Source organism: Heterodontus francisci, chromosome 7, assembly GCF_036365525.1.
Source record: "Heterodontus francisci isolate sHetFra1 chromosome 7, sHetFra1.hap1, whole genome shotgun sequence".
In the NCBI taxonomy this organism is placed as follows: Eukaryota; Metazoa; Chordata; class Chondrichthyes; order Heterodontiformes; family Heterodontidae; genus Heterodontus; species Heterodontus francisci.
The window spans coordinates 80,120,819-80,137,558 of NC_090377.1; the positions used below are offsets into that span (position 1 = coordinate 80,120,819).

General features: G+C 38.2%; 1 protein-coding gene across 1 annotated transcript in view; it reads right to left on the bottom strand.

The window, feature by feature from the left end:
- Window positions 1-16,740, bottom strand: part of LOC137372387 (titin-like) — a 425,393-nt gene that overhangs the window by 270,945 nt on the left and 137,708 nt on the right. Inside the window, exons 75-90 of the mRNA XM_068036276.1 lie at window positions 16,081-16,359; window positions 15,649-15,927; window positions 14,792-15,070; window positions 14,363-14,650; window positions 13,690-13,968; window positions 12,781-13,062; window positions 12,383-12,661; window positions 11,946-12,224; window positions 11,520-11,798; window positions 11,105-11,392; window positions 9,890-10,171; window positions 9,506-9,784; window positions 9,115-9,393; window positions 8,711-8,989; window positions 8,316-8,603; window positions 5,742-6,020 (exon numbers count right to left, since the gene is read on the bottom strand). Of these exons, the coding sequence (XP_067892377.1) occupies window positions 5,742-6,020; window positions 8,316-8,603; window positions 8,711-8,989; window positions 9,115-9,393; window positions 9,506-9,784; window positions 9,890-10,171; window positions 11,105-11,392; window positions 11,520-11,798; window positions 11,946-12,224; window positions 12,383-12,661; window positions 12,781-13,062; window positions 13,690-13,968; window positions 14,363-14,650; window positions 14,792-15,070; window positions 15,649-15,927; window positions 16,081-16,359 (4,497 nt within the window). The remainder of the gene's footprint in view (window positions 1-5,741; window positions 6,021-8,315; window positions 8,604-8,710; window positions 8,990-9,114; window positions 9,394-9,505; window positions 9,785-9,889; window positions 10,172-11,104; window positions 11,393-11,519; window positions 11,799-11,945; window positions 12,225-12,382; window positions 12,662-12,780; window positions 13,063-13,689; window positions 13,969-14,362; window positions 14,651-14,791; window positions 15,071-15,648; window positions 15,928-16,080; window positions 16,360-16,740) is intronic.

The window sequence follows — 16,740 nt, forward strand, 5'->3', positions numbered from 1 at the left end:
TTATCAATAAAAAAAAACAGGTTTTCTCTTTTTTACAATTTTTACCCCTTTGCCACCCTCTTTCCTGATGGCAGGGACTCATGATAAACCAAAGATAATAGCAGCCTTCCAATTCTTCAACCAAGTGACCATTCTTCATGTTTAAGCCTGAAAGGTGGGGATCAACAATTTGACCATATGACCAAGGCAATGATCATGGCCAGGATTTTACTGAGCTCCCAACGTCAGGCTCCAAGACCAGGGGAGGGTCTGCAATCTCATTCCAGCAGCAGCCCACCACGGCGCCCTCCCTGGGAGTGTAATGCCCGATCTTCCCGGCGGCAGTGTGGCTATGTGGCAGCACCACGCCGCTGGGAAACTGGACCCGCCTTTGAATATTTATATTAAGCATAAATAGATTTAAATAAAATTCACTCCAATCTTACTGCCCAGCCGCAATTTTCGAAGCAGCGGACGGCACTCGTGTGCCTTCATTTTCCCATCTATGGAAAGCAGGCGCCTCAGTGGTAGGGAAGGGCGAAACTTTGGAATTTAATGCTGGGTGGGAGGAGAATGGGGTCAGATTTACAGTACTGGTATAATAGATGGTGGGAAGGGGTGACCTCTGCACCTTGTTCAGTTTGGGGGGAGAAGGTCAAGTGTTGAAGCTAAGTGTTTTGTGGGGGGATAAGGCAAATATTGAATTTAACTGTTATTGGGGGTTGGGAAACAGGCGGCAGATTTTTGATCTGTACAGTGGGTGGGGGCGGGAGCAGAGTATAAGTTTAAAAATGTAAATTAGCTCTTAGGGCCGGCAGCCCTTTTAAAAGGGCGCCAGCACCTGCGCACAAGCAGCTGACGCCATTGCCGGTGTCGGAAGTCCACCTCCTCCATGTGATTGTTGTGGGGCTGCCCGACCGGCGCATTATCGTGGGCGCCATGAGAAAGATTGTGGCAGCATGGTGACATGGGCCGCCACATTTCTCACCCACCATCGTGCATAAAATCCAGCCCCATAGTTGAACCTGATACTGCCCTGACCAAACACCCAAACTGAAGTTTCCTGAAAGACATAACAGATCGTCTGGTCGATTTTGTTTCCCATTTTCTATCTCAGGTCATGGAAGCCAATTAGTGCCTCCAAATACTGACTTGAGACCTTCGTAATGATCCTGGCAAATCTCTGCATCTCGTTTTCTTGCTAATTAATGAAAACTAACAAAAATACAAAGTTCTATGCTTTGCCCAGTGGTAACTTCCACTGGTTCTATTTTTTTGTCAAATACAGGGGCAACTCTCGCCTCTAAAAATATAACAAGGAAGTATTACAATAGAAAATAATTCTATCAACAGTAAAGTAACTACAACTAGCAATATTAGCTAAAAGCAGATAAGATGTAAATGCTACAAAATTTGGATGAAAGAGAATTAGGACAAAGAGCTGAAGATAATTAGTAAGTATTCAACCCAACAAACCTTTCAGTGTTAGTTTGGAACTACATGAAGCATCTCCAACCATGTTGGAAGCTTTGCAAGTGTATTCACCAGCATGATCCATCTCAGTGTTAAGAATTTCAAGAGTTGCAACATTCCCTATGAAAGATATAATTAAGTTTTCTTCACTGGTCAATTTTACACCATCTTTAAACCAAGACGTTTCAATAGGTGCTGAACCAGAAACATGACAATCAAATGAAACTGCAGAATGAAGAGTTCCTTCCACATTCTTAATTTTTCTTGTGAAAGAAGGTGCAGTTTTACGTTCTGTAAAATAAACAATAAAAGAATGAGTTCATTAAAACAGTGATTATACAGGAAATTTTTTTTTTGCCACAATGAAAAAATTAAAAAGCTCCAACAGAAAAATGTATGACATGCAGACATATGCCACCCTGTGAAGCCCACATATCAAGTAATCTGCTAAGCAATGTCACCTTGTGTAGTGAGCATGGCCTTTGATGAACAGGCCCCTATTTTATTTTCAGCTTTGCATATAAATTCCCCACAATCACTCATTGTTGTTTTCTTCAGTTCCAGTTTTGCAACATTGTTCACAAACTCCATTTTGCAATTAGAGGTGGCTCTCAGTTTGGTGTCTCCTTTGTACCAAGTCACTTTAATTTCAGGTGTTCCAGTAAGTGTGCATTCAAAACATCCAGGGTCCCCTACTGTTATTTCCAGAGGCTCCAAATGTTGGACAAACATTGGTGGTTCTAAGGTATAATCAATATATATCAGCAATTAAAGAATACGCATATTATGCATATCAAAAAGAAAGGAAAGAAAGAGAATGTCGATTCTGATAAAAATCAAAAGTTTAACAAACCTAATATTTTCACTTCAGCATGACAAATGTCCCTTCCAGCATCGTTTTCTACCTCACAAGTGTATTTTGCATCATCGTCTCTATTACAGTTGAGAATTTCCAAAATACAGGATGTTTCTGTTGTAGTTAAAATATGTTTTTCTGACTGGAATAAAGCTAATCCATTTTTCTTCCAGCTGACTTTGATTTCTGGAGTGCCAGTGTATGTGCAGTCTAGACAAACTGACTTCCCCAGTACAACATTAGAATCCTTCAACATCTTCTGGAATACTGCTGGTTCTGGGAAAGATACATATGAAAACAGTTTTCAAAAGGCCCCAGAAACTCAAGCAAAATATTAACTTACACAGATGTTCTTTCTTTAAATCTGTACTTTACAAACCTTTCACAAACAATTTTGTTGTACAAGAATCTTTGCCAACTTTATTACTGAGTTGGCAGATATAGTCTCCACTTTGGGAAGATTCTACATTTAGTAGCTCTAATATAGCTGTTGAGTCGCTGAAAGAAATTTGACATTTCCTTCCCATTACCAGTTCGGTGCTACCTTTAAACCATGCCACTTTCAATGGAACTGATCCAGTAACAACGCTTTTAAATCTCACAGTTGAACCAGGTAAAACTTCCTGAGGATCAGGTTTGCTCACAAATGAGGGTGGTTCTAAAGAGGTCAAGGCAAAAAAGCATAATGTAACACTAAGTTATAAATTTACCAGAAATGTAAATTTAAAGATCTGATTTTTTTTATCAATAAAAAAAAACAGGTTTTCTCTTTTTTACAATTTTTACCCCTTTGCCACCCTCTTTCCTGATGGCAGGGACTCATGATAAACCATAGATAATAGCAGCCTTCCAATTCTTCAACCAAGTGACCATTCTTCATGTTTAAGCCTGAAAGGTGGGGATCAACAATTTGACCATATGACCAAGGCAATGATCATGGCCAGGATTTTACTGAGCTCCCAACGTCGGGCTCCAAGACCGGGGGGGGGGGGGGTCTGCAATATCATTCCAGCAGCAGCCCACCACGGCGCCCTCCCTGGGAGTGCAATGCCCGATCTTCCCGGCGGCAGCGTGGCTATGTGGCAGCACCACGCCGCTGGGCAACTGGACCCGCCTTTGAATATTTATATTAAGCATAAATAGATTTAAATAAAATTCACTCCAATCTTACTGTCCAGCCGCAATTTTCTGAGCAGCGGACGGCACTCGTGTGCCTTCATTTTCCCATCCATGGAAAGCAGGCGCCTCAGTGGTAGGGAAGGGCGAAACTTTGGAATTTAATGCTGGGTGGGAGGAGAATGGGGTCAGATTTACAGTACTGGTATAGTAGATGGTGGGAAGGGGTGACCTCTGCACCTTGTTCTGTTTGGGGGGAGAAGGTCAAGTGTTGAAGCTAAGTGTTTTGTGGGGGGATAAGGCAAATATTGAATTTAACTGTTATTGGGGGTTGGGAAACAGGCGGCAGATTTTTGATCTGTACAGTGGGTGGGGGCGGGAGCAGAGTATAAGTTTAAAAATGTAAATTAGCTCTTAGGGCCGGCAGCCCTTTAAAAAGGGCGCCAGCACCTGCGCACAAGCAGCTGACGCCATTGCCGGTGTCGGAAGTCCATCTCCTCCATGTGATTGTTGTGGGGCTGCCCGACCGGCGCATTATCGTGGGCGCCATGAGAATGATTGTGGCGGCATGGTGACATGGGCCGCCACATTTCTCACCCACCATCGTGCATAAAATCCAGCCCCATAGTTGAACCTGATACTGCCCTGACCAAACACCCAAACTGAAGTTTCTTGAAAGACATAACAGATCGTCTGGTCGATTTTGTTTCCCATTTTCTATCTCAGGTCATAGAGGCCAATTAGTGCCTCCAAATACTGACTTGAGACCTTCGTAATGATCCTGGCAAATCTCTGCATCGCGTTTTCTTGCTAATTAATGAAAACTAACAAAAATACAAAGTTCTATGCTTTGCCCAGTGGTAACTTCCACTGGTTCTATTTTTTTGTCAAATACAGGGGCAACTCTAGCCTCTAAAAATATAACAAGGAAGTATTACAATAGAAAATAATTCTATCAACAGTAAAGTAACTACAACTAGCAATATTAGCTAAAAGCAGATAAGATGTAAATGCTACAAAATTTGGATGAAAGAGAATTAGGACAAAGAGCTGAAGATAATTAGTAAATATTCAACCCAACAAACCTTTCAGTGTTAGTTTGGAACTACATGAAGCATCTCCAACCATGTTGGAAGCTTTGCAAGTGTATTCACCAGCATGATCCATCTCAGTGTTAAGAATTTTAAGAGTTGCAACATTCCCTATGAAAGATATAATTAAGTTTTCTTCACTGGTCAATTTTACACCATCTTTAAACCAAGACGTTTCAATAGGTGCTGAACCAGAAACATGACAATCAAATGTAACTGCAGAATGAAGAGTTCCTTCCACATTCTTAATTTTTCTTGTGAAGGAAGGTGCAGTTTTACGTTCTGTAAAATAAACAATCAAGGAATGAGTTCATTAAAACAGTGATCATACAGGAATTTTTTTTTTTGCCCCAATGAAAAAATTAAAAAGCTCCAACAGAAAAATGTATGACATGCAGACATATGCCACCCTGTGAAGCCCACATATCAAGTAATCTGCTAAGCAATGTCACCTTGTGTAGTGAGCATGGCCTTTGATGAACAGGCCCCTATTTTATTTTCAGCTTTGCATATAAATTCCCCACAATCACTCATTGTTGTTTTCTTCAGTTCCAGTTTTGCAACATTGTTCACAAACTCCATTTTGCAATTAGAGGTGGCTCTCAGTTTGGTGTCTCCTTTGTACCAAGTCACTTTAATTTCAGGTGTTCCAGTAAGTGTGCATTCAAAACATCCTGGGTCCCCTACTGTTATTTCCAGAGGCTCCAAATGTTGGACAAATGTTGGTGGTTCTAAGGTATAATCAATATATATCAGCAATTAAAGAATATGCATATTATGCATATCAAAAAGAAAGGAAAGAAAGAGAATGTTGATTCTGATAAAAATCAAAAGTTTAACAAACCTAATATTTTCACTTCAGCATGACAAATGTCCCTTCCAGCATCATTTTCTACCTCACAAGTGTATTTTGCATCATCGTCTCTAATACAGTTGAGAATTTCCAAAATACAGGATGTTTCTGTTGTAGTTAAAATATGTTTTTCTGAGTGGAATAAAGCTAATCCATTTTTCTTCCAGCTGACTTTGATTTCTGGAGTGCCAGTGTATGTGCAGTCTAGACAAACTGACTTCCCCAGTACAACACTAGAATCCTTCAACATCTTCTGGAATACTGCTGGTTCTGGGAAAGATACATGTGAAAACAGTTTTCAAAAAGTCCTCGAAACTCAAGCAAAATATTATCTTATACAGATGTTTTTTCTTTAAATCTGTACTTTACAAACCTTTCACAAACAATTTTGTTGTACAAGAATCTTTGCCAGCTTCATTACTGACTTGGCAGATATAGTCTCCACTTTGGGAAGATTCTACATTTAGTAGCTCTAATATAGCTGTTGAGTCGCTGAAAGAAATTTGACATTTCCTTCCCATTACCAGTTCGGTGCTACCTTTAAACCATGCCACCTTCAATGGAACTGATCCAGTAACAACACTTTTAAATCTCACAGTTGAACCAGGTAAAACTTCCTGAGGATCAGGTTTGCTCACAAATGAGGGTGGTTCTAAAGGGGTCAAGGCAAAAAAGCATAATGTAACATTAAGTATAAATTTACCAGAAATGTAAATTTAAAGACCTGAATTATTTTGTTATAAATAAAAACAAAATCAGTTTTTATGTTTTTTCAAAATTTTTACCCCTTTGCCACCCTCTTTCCTGATGGCAGGGTCTCATGATAATCCATTGGTAAATGCAGCCTTCCAATACTTCACCTAAGTGACCATTCTACCTGCCTAAGCCTGAAAGGTGGGTATCTGCAGTTTGACCATTTGACCATGACAATGATCGTAGTTGAGCCAGCTACTGTTCTGACCCAACAACCAAACTGAAGTCTCTTGAAAGTGACAACAGGTCTTCTCGTTGCAATTTTTCTATTATCTGTCTCAGGTCATGGAGGCCAATTGGTGTCAATGACCACTGCCTTGAGACCTTCTGTAAGAATCTTGGCAAATCCCTACATAGTCTTGCTAATTAATGAAAACTAACTTAAATACTGGGCTGAATTTTATACTCACTGCCGAAATCGGTGGCGGGCGAAGAGAATGGTGGCCTGCCCATGGGGGCCGCCTGTCGCAGAACTGCCACATATTATGTGCAGTGGCTTATTTAAATAGCCAGAGCAGTACCCCCACCCCCCAGCAAGATGACATGGAGGGGGCGGGCTATCCATCCCTGGCAATGCTGTCACCTGCCTGTGAGCAGGTGCTGACGCCATTTTAAAAGGGCTTCGAGCCGTCCCGTTCCATTTAAATATTTAAAGAGACATTTAATTTAAAAAATTTAATTAATTTATTCTTCCCCTCTCCCTGCACCTCAATAACAATTAAATTAATTATTTGCCCACTCCCCCCCACAAAACACTTCCCTTGTCCACCTGACCTTCCCCCCTCAAAGTACATAAAGTTTAAACTATAACCCTTCCCACCATCCCCTACACCAATGATATTACTTTGACCCCACTCCCCCCTCCGCCTGTACTGAGAAACGTACCTCCTTCCCTCTCCCCACCAGTGTTCCGCCTCAGTTCCCGGATGGGGATCCGAAGGCACGGCAGTGCCGGCCAGCAGCACGAAGATCGCATCAGGGCAGACGGCAGGAACGTAGGTGTCATTAATTCATTGATTTTAATTAATTTAAACATTTAAATAGCAGTCCCATCGCCAAGCGGTGGGGAGGCCACCACAAGTCCTCGCCACCGCCAGCAATATCGGGCTGGGCCTTCCTGGTGTCGGGGTACATGGCAGCCCTCTCCCAGAGGCATTTTCCGGTCCCCCCCACTACAACCCCCGACATCAGGGGGGGTCTGTAACATTCAGCCCACTATGAGTGGCTGTACGCTTCTTTAATTTCCTTGCTATACTGAATCTTGCCCTGAACTCTTTTTTTTATTCCTGCTTGTAATATGACCTGGGTAAAAACATTTGAGAGGTGACTTAATGGTAAACTGTGATTTGGGCCTTTATTGACCAAATCGTAAAAAGACAAACTTCAGCAGAAATCTAGCAGTATATGAAAACAGTCAGCCTGCTGCATGAGAGCTAAATGATTAATAACTTAGCAGAATCTCAGAGGCCCAGATGTGGGTAGAATTGAGACAAAGTAGCTGATTAACAAGATGACCATGTTTTTCTCGCCTTAGTCAAGCTTCACATTGGAATGTTAATGAGCTGACAGAATCTGAGCATGGGAAACCAGAGTTCTTCAGAGTCTGACCTGGCTTGGGTGGGCAGGTGAATACTGGATGTCTTTGTAATTGGGCCATTCAAATAATAGTGAGGTAATGATTAGGTTAACTTGGTCTCCATACGCTTTGCTGTGTAAAGCAAGTATGAGAGGAGATTCTCGGAGCAGAGATTGTAGGAGTATTACTTGTCACATTGACTGATGCAACAGTACCTGGGGTACGATCAGGGAGTAATTATGTGGAGATTGTGCTCCTACCCAGGCAGTAATGGTAATGTGGTTGCACTTTGATACTACTACTCATACATTAGCATGTGTCAAGTCTTACTTATACTGAATAAAATGGTAAAGGTCACCATCACCAATGGGAGTTATCTCTTCAAATCATCTCAGAACTTGAAAGTGAAGGGATTAAAAGGTTAATTAACTTTGATACCCCGAATCCTAACACTCCTTACTATGCAAGGCTCAGTGTCATGTCACATGGTGACATTCACACACTTATAGACCAGTGGAGTACCAAACAGAAATCATTTAGAATACAACAAATGATAAACATAATTTATATACAAAGAGTAAGGAAAATACTGGAATCTTGATGAAGAAATAAACTGACCTTTCACGGTCAAGACACCACTGCATTCATCGCTTCCTGCAGCATTTGTTGCTTTACATGTATAATTGCCAGCATCTGACATTTCCAAAGTGTTCATTTTCAAACCACACGTATTATCTCCAAATGTGAGATGATATTTTTCTCCATGTACAATCTTCTGTCCATCTTTGAACCAAGACATAGTAATAGTTGGTGATCCAGACACCTTGCACTCCATTTGGATGGGAGAAGCCAAGATACCATCCACCTTCTTTAACTTTCTTGTAAATGTTGGTGGAATAATTCGATCTGTTTAAGTTACACCAACAAACCATGATTATAAAAAGATTTTTTTAACAAGTATTTAAGAAATCCTAAAGAAAACAGCATGAAAAAGAAAAAATAATAAACCAAACCTAGTACGCTGACTGATGCTTTGCAGCTGCTGCTACCGAAATTATTCTGGACTTCAAAAGTATATTGACCACTGTCTGCCTTCTCTGCAGAAAGAATCTTTAGGGTGGCAATCTCATTTAGAAAACTGATCTTGTATTTTCTGCCAGATGCTAACTCTTGACCATCTTTCAACCATTTCATTTTTAGTTCTGGTGTGCCTCTCACAATGCATTCCAAAGTTGCTGGATCTCCTGCGGTTACACTGACAGATTCTGCTTTTTCCACTATTGTGGCAGGTTCTAAAATAAGAAAACTTCTCTTTACAAAATATTCTTGATATACATTGCTAAAGAAATACTGTGCAATATTCTGAAATATGAACCAAATTCTAGAAATATCAATGTATTGACATCAGGTTACTGACCCAGAAGTGATATTGTTGCAGGGCACTCATGCATTCCAGCATCATTTTTGATTTGGCAAACATACTTTCCAGCATGAACTGGTTCTATTTTGGCAATATGTAAAGTAACAATGTTTTGTTCATAGGTAATAGTCATGTACTCATCATCTTTCACTTCTTTCTTTTCCTTGATCCATGTTACATTAATTGGTTCTGAGCCTTTAATGGTGCCTTGTAAAGTTACAGATTCTCCAAGCAGAGAAGAAATGTTTGCAAGTTTCTTCACAAATACTGGTGGCTCTGAAGAATTAAAGAAATATTCTTTACACGTGAAACATAAACTTAAAGAATTGCATTCCTAAAATTGTAACTGTAGTAAAATTTAAATGTATAATTTGGAAAATATACCAACCTTTCAGATTTAATGTGCCAGTGCAATTGTCACCTCCCACATCATTCTTGATCGTGCACATGTATTCCCCTATGTCTGGAGTCTCTACTTTAAGAATATGAAGACTTGCTACATGATTTTCATAAGTAATTTTATACTTTTTACTTGCTCGTATTTTCCTTTTGTCTTTGTACCAGGTAACCTCAAAAGGAGATGTACCAGTGAATTCACACTGGAGAACGATATCAGAGCCTTTTAGTGCATTAACTGCCTCAAGTGTTTTACTGAAAACAGGAGGTTCTGTAAAAAGATCATAACTTGTCTCATTTATGCATTCATGATGAACAGATACTTGCTTTATAACTTTGAGAAACTTTTTTATGTGCATTTGAAAAAGCTACCTACCTTTGACCGTAAAAGCTACATTGCAACTGACACTGCCAGCTTCATTTTGAGCTTCACAAATGTAATCACCGCTATCTTCCAAATCGGCATCAATGATTTCAAGAACTGCTACAGATTTATCATAACGCATTTTGTATTTGTTACCAGCACTAATTTCAATATCATTCTTGAACCATGAAACTTTGATTTCAGGTGTGCCAGTCACTTTGCACTCAAAATGTGCTGATTCACCCTTCTTCAGTACTTTGGATGGTTCCAGCTTCTGAGTGAAAGATGGGGGCTCTAGGAAACCAAAATAGAGTACGTTTAGTGCCAGAGTTACAAGAATGTTACTGTTTTGGAATAATTGGAATTTTGAAATATGTGGGAAGAAGTAGAAAAGTGAATAGATATCACCGAGGAGAATGTTCCAAATTCTTTTAAAAAGACAAATATAAATCATTTTTTTGTTTTTTATATAATAAAAAGTATTCAATAGAATTGCTTTAGTGAAGAGTTTATGATAATATATTCCTGAGATCATGAAGAGTATAAGAAGCTAATACAGAATTGATGTGATTAAAGATTATAAGATGATAGGAATGGTTGATGTCGTGAAGAACACGAGATGCTAACACAGTACAAAGACAAGAAGATTTGTATGTATTGACAATACTCAGCAATTTAAAGACATTAACAACAAGTAAAACACAAACTGATAACATATACCAACACACTGTAAAAAATGCACACCTGTAACAAACAATTTTGCTGTACAAGTATTTGTGCCAACATCATTGCTAACGTGGCAAGTATAGTATCCTGTATTGGAATGTTTTACGGAATACAGCTGTAGAAAACTGGATGAACCTTCTGTTGTAATGCAACATGTAGCATCAGAGTGTATCTCCTTGTCATCCTTAAACCATTTGAAAGACAGGGGAGGTGTTCCTTTCACATCACTCTTGAACTGCACTGCAGAATTGGGAGGGACCTCTTGTGATACTGGTTTTACTATAAATCTTGGTGGTTCTAAAATTCATTGAAGAAAAATATATTTGTTGCAGTAAAGAGTGCATACAAAGATTCATCAACTTTTGCATTATAAACGAAATAACTCCCAAATAAATTCAGAGGAATTATTTCAAACTTTCAGGAAATTCTGATGAGGTTAAAATATTTTACATCTATCCCGTTAAGAAATTGAGTAGAAAACACAAAGACAGTATTTCAAACCTTTCACAACTAGTGTGCCACTGCATTCATCACTTCCTGCTACATTTGATACTCTGCAAGTATAAATTCCACCATCTGCGATTTCTACTTGATTCATATCCAAAGATGAAGTGTTATCTTGCTGTGATAGTTTATATTTGTTACTATCTGATATCTCCTTCCCATCTTTATACCAATGAAAGCTCATTGGAAGAGAACCAGATACTTTGCACTCCATGGACATGTGAGACCCTAATGCAGTGCCCATATCCTTTAACTTTTTCGTAAATGTTGGAGCAATTAATTGATCTGTACAATATAGAGCACAACCTGTAAGCTTAATATTTAAAAGTAGACTAAAATACCAAGTCTAATTTCATGCCTTAACTGCATTCCTTTTCACATCCAAATCTTTGAATACATTTAAAACACTAACCTAATACTGTCAAGGAAGCTTTGCAGCTGTCGACTCCAAATTCATTCTGGACCTCAAAAGTATATTCACCACCACTTGACTTCTCAACCGACAGAATCTTTAAACTGGCTATGTTTTTCTCAAAACTCAATTTGCAATTTCTGCTGGATGTAAGTTCCTTTCCATCTTTAAACCATTTAACTTTTAGGTCTGGTGTACCAGCTACAGTACATTCCAAATTTGCTGGATCTCTTACAGTTACACTGTGTGACTTTGCTCCCTCAACAATTTTTGCAGGTTCTGTAAGGAAAAATAATGTGCTGAATAATGTATAATATTATATAATGTGGCCTACTTTTTCACATGAGTATGATAAATGAATCTGAAGTTAGCAGTAACTTCCTTTTACATGTTAGCCAATCATCTTTCTGAATGATTCCTACCAACCTGTTACTTTCAACGTAGCAAAACATCTCTCAATTCCTGCATCATTTTTAGCCTGACATATATATTTCCCACCATGTTTTGCTTCACCAGCTGTAATCCGTAGGATGGCAATATTGTTCTCAAAAGAAATTGCTATATTGTCATCTTCTTTGATATCATTATTATCTTTCATCCAACTTATAGATAAAGGCTGCGAGCCTTTTACAAGGCATTGAAATGCAGCAGAATTTCCAGCAACTGTTGTAACATTTTCAATCTTCCTTACAAATGACGGTGGTTCTGGTTCAAGATAAATAGGCAGACAAATACGAATTATTTCCTCGGTCCTCTTTCAGGATTATAAAATAGCAATAGATAATGGCAAATGTTTTTGGAACTGTTCTGTGAAAATGTTAACATTGCAAGTAAAAATGCTTTTCGATTACAATGTAACTAACCTTTCAAGCTGACACCACAACTGCAGGAGTTGCTCCCAACATCATTTGTTACTTTGCATTTATAGTCACCAACAACTGAAGCATCCAACTTCAAAATATGAAGACTAATTAAACAGTTCTCAGTGACCATCTTGTATTTTTCACTAGATCGAATCTGTTTATTGTCTTTATACCACATAACTTCAAAGGGAGCTGTACCAGCCACCTCACATTCAAGAGTGACACCACTGCCTCTTACTACCTCAGCAGATTGAAGTTTCCTTCTAAAACTGGGAGGTTCTATAAAGTAATCACAATAGAGAAGTCCAAATCAACCAAAATACGGAAACTGCTCAGAAGTCCTGCTCAAGAAACTGACAGATATATTCTGTTACTGAATCAATGACATTATTACAGACCTTTAACTTCAACCTCAGTGCTGCAGCTGTCACTACCAGCTTCATTCCTTGCTTCACAGATGTAACATGTACTGTCATCCAGAGTAACATCAATAATCTCAAGAACTGCCACAGAGCCATCAAATGATATCATACATTTGTCACTGGCTATAATTTCATGACCGCTTTTGTACCAAGTAACTTTGATTTCAGGTGTGCCAGTTACAATGCACTCAAAATGTGCTGAGACTCCTTTCTTTAGCATTGTTGAAGAATTTAGCTTTTTAATGAAGCTAGGAGGTTCTAGAAGCCAAAATGTTATACATTTCAGTATAAATTTAAAGGATGATCAAAAGCAATTTAAACTAACATTTAGATATATATAGTTGGCTATAACACATTTACAGATATCTAATTTACAAATGTAAAAACATTATAGTTTAATACTCAATTCGAGCTCTGTGTATGGTAAAACAAACAATATTTCTTTTTTTCATATGCCATGAGCATTTCTCATTGTTGCCTCCACTATACTGGTTCTTCTTCAATAGTGGGGGTTGGGGCATTCTAGACTTTGAAAGTCCTCAAAATTGCCATCATTGTCATTTTATGTTACAAATCACTTTCAGTGTGGATTGTTAATTTTGCCAGTTCTTTCCTGAACCAAGAAAGAATTTACCACCACGACATGATGCTGCACCTCATGGTTAACGTCAAAACTATAGAGTTTCCTATTAAAGAATATCAAGCCTGACCCTCTGGCCAGATTTGAATGTTTGATAACAGGAATTGTCCCATCTCTATGGTTAGCAGTGTAAAGTTCTACCACTACAGCTGACCAACCATCAAGAAAGGAAGTTGCAAGGTAGCAAAGGAGGGAAAACGGTTTTATATAAAATAAAACATCAGTAAAAATCAAGAATTGCACACCTTTAACAAACAATTCTGCAGAACAGGCAACTGTACCAACATCATTGTTGACTTGGCAGGTGTAACTACCCGCATCAGATATTTTAGCTGAGACCAGCTCTAGCAAATGTGTTGAGCCTTCATTCCAAATAGAATATGCCACACCAGGCATCAACTCCCTGTCCCCTTTGAGCCATTTTGTAGAAAATGGTGAGCTTCCCTTCACAACACTCCTAAACTGTACTGTAGAACCAAGTACAACATCCCGCGATGTTATTTTTTCTGTAAAGCTTGGGGGTTCTAAAATCACACAAGAAAAAAAATCATTTAATTAATTCATATATATTAAACTAGAAGAATTGATAAGATTGAAGACAACATGCTAACATAGCCTTCAAAAATCTAACTGAAAACAACATGAAGATAGAGATAAAAGCAAAATACTGCAGATGCTGGAAATCTGAAATAAAAACAGTTGCAGGTCTGTGAGCATTAACTCTGCTTCTCTCTCCACAGATGCTGCCAGACATGCTGAGTATTTCCAGCACTTTCTGTTTTTATTATCAAGACAGAGAAGATTGGTAGGTATATTTAGTCACTATTGTAGTGAACAAAAACAAGAAACTGTTTTAGCAAGGAAATATGCATTTGCTGAGAGAACTGATGAGAAAGAAAATAAGCCAATTTTTCAAACCTTTTACACATAAGACAGCACTGCATTCATCCTTTCCTGCTGAATTTGCTGCTTTGCAAGTGTAAATTCCACCATCAGAAATGGCTAACTCATTGACCTCTAAAGACAGCATGTTGTCTTGAGAGAATATCTTGTATTTGTTACTAGCTGATATTTCACTGTCCTCTTTATACCAAGTAATGTTCATTGGAATAGAACCAGAAACTTTGCATTCCATTCGTACAAAAGATCCTAAAGTACTGCTCATTTCCTTTAATTTTCTCGTAAACAATGGAGCAATTATTTGTTCTGTCCAGTACAAGGGGAAAAAGATCACAAAAATCAATTTTAAAATGTGTCAATTATTTTAAATTTGTGATATGCTTTGGTTTTAAAATAAATGTTTTATGAAATCAAAGCCAACGACTTATTAACAAATTAATTACTGACCTAACACTGTCAAAGAAATACTGCAGCTGTCAGCTCCAAACTCATTCTGGACTTCAAAAGTATAGTCAGCACTGTCATTCATTTCAACAGACAGAATTTTTAGACTGGCCGCCTTATTCACAAAACTCATTTTATATTTTCTATTTGATTCCAGTTGCTTTCCACTTTTGAACCATGCAACGCTTAATTCTGGCGTACCAGCTACAGTACATTCCAAAATGGCTGGGTTTCCTGAAGTCACTGTGAGTGGCTCACTTTTTTCTATGATATTTGCAGATTCTGTTGGAAAAATTAAATCATTTATATCAGGAGAACTAAGCAATAGTTTGGATTGCTATTTAAACACAATTAATTTGGGGGTGCAGATTACACAATGGGTTTAATAACTCACGGACTTAGGCTCAAATCCAGTCAAGGCTGCTGTCATCAAAGTATCATCTGCATGCTTGATGTACATGTTCCATGTGAAATATGTTTGGGAAGACTCAAACCAGCTCACAATGGATTTGTACTCATGTTGCAAAACTGTCCCGACCCGGCATTATGTTAACAATCTCATTTAGAGACTTCATAAAATAGGTAGTGAGGGAAATGGAATAGAAATGCATCGAGTGGAACTACTCTCCCGAGAATTTGCTAGAGACAATTTTGGGGGGCTGAGCAGAGGAAACCATATTGTTCCTGACAATGGCTGTTCCACATGGAAAATGTTTCCATTATCAGTTATAACATTCCTCACTTGCATGTTCACGGAATTAATTCAAAACATTAAAATAATTTTATGTGGAAAAGTAAATATTATGAAATAGAGACCAATAACTTGTAGACAATACTTGTGCTTATTTCTTCCTACTAACCCATTACGGCCAATGTAGCAAAGCATTTTGCAGTTCCTGCGTCATTCTTTGCCTGACAAATGTAATTTCCACTGTGATTTTCTTCAACCTTAGTAATCTGTAATGTGGCAATATTATTTTCAAAGGACATTTTTACATTATCATCTTGTATGACATGTTTGCCATCTTTTTTCCAGCTTGTAGTTATAGGAACTGAGCCTCTTACAAGACATTGAAATACAGCAGAATTTCCAGAAAATACAGTTGCATTTTCTATTGTTTGTATGAAGGTTGGTCGCTCTAATTTAAAGTAAAGAGAATACAACCTGTTATAATTTATTAAAAGTACGGTGCTTCAGGACTTTCAATAATACCTTACAGGAACATGATAACGAAGCAGATAACACCCAATATCCAGGTAAAATTATTTAGGAGAACTGGATTGTAACTGACCTTTCAAACTGACTGTAGAACTGCAAGAACAACTCCCAACATCATTTTTTACTGTACACTTGTATTCACCAACATCTGAGACATCAAACTTTAGAATGCAAAGACTGGCTAAAGAAATGTCACAGGTCATTTTGTATTTTTTACTGCGTCGTATTTGTTTATTGTCTTTATACCACATAAGTTCAATGGGCCCTGAACCGGCCACCTCACATTCAAGAGTGACATCAGTGGATTTTACTACTTCAACTGGTTCAAGCTTTTTCGTAAATGTGGGAGGTTCTAAAGAGTAAACACGATAATATGGTTTACAAATCACAGGTTTTGCAAAGTGACTCCAAACAATAATCATTGATATTGAAAATATTCAAGTGATTTTCAGTTGAAAGTGGTGGCTAATCATGGGAGATAAACCAACACAATGATACTTTCTCCTACAGTTATTATTTAATGCAAATTATTCAAATACTTTAATAAACCCACTTTGTGTTTGTTGTTGTATACATATCTCCAATTTCCAATGGGATTATCAGCTGGCAACAGTAATAATTTTTGTCCAGGTGCACGATTGTAGGGAATTTTAAATCCCCCCAATCAGCAGTAAAGAAGAAGGCGGAGCAGTTAAAATGGAACATCTCGATACCCTGCTCTGTTGCAGTCATT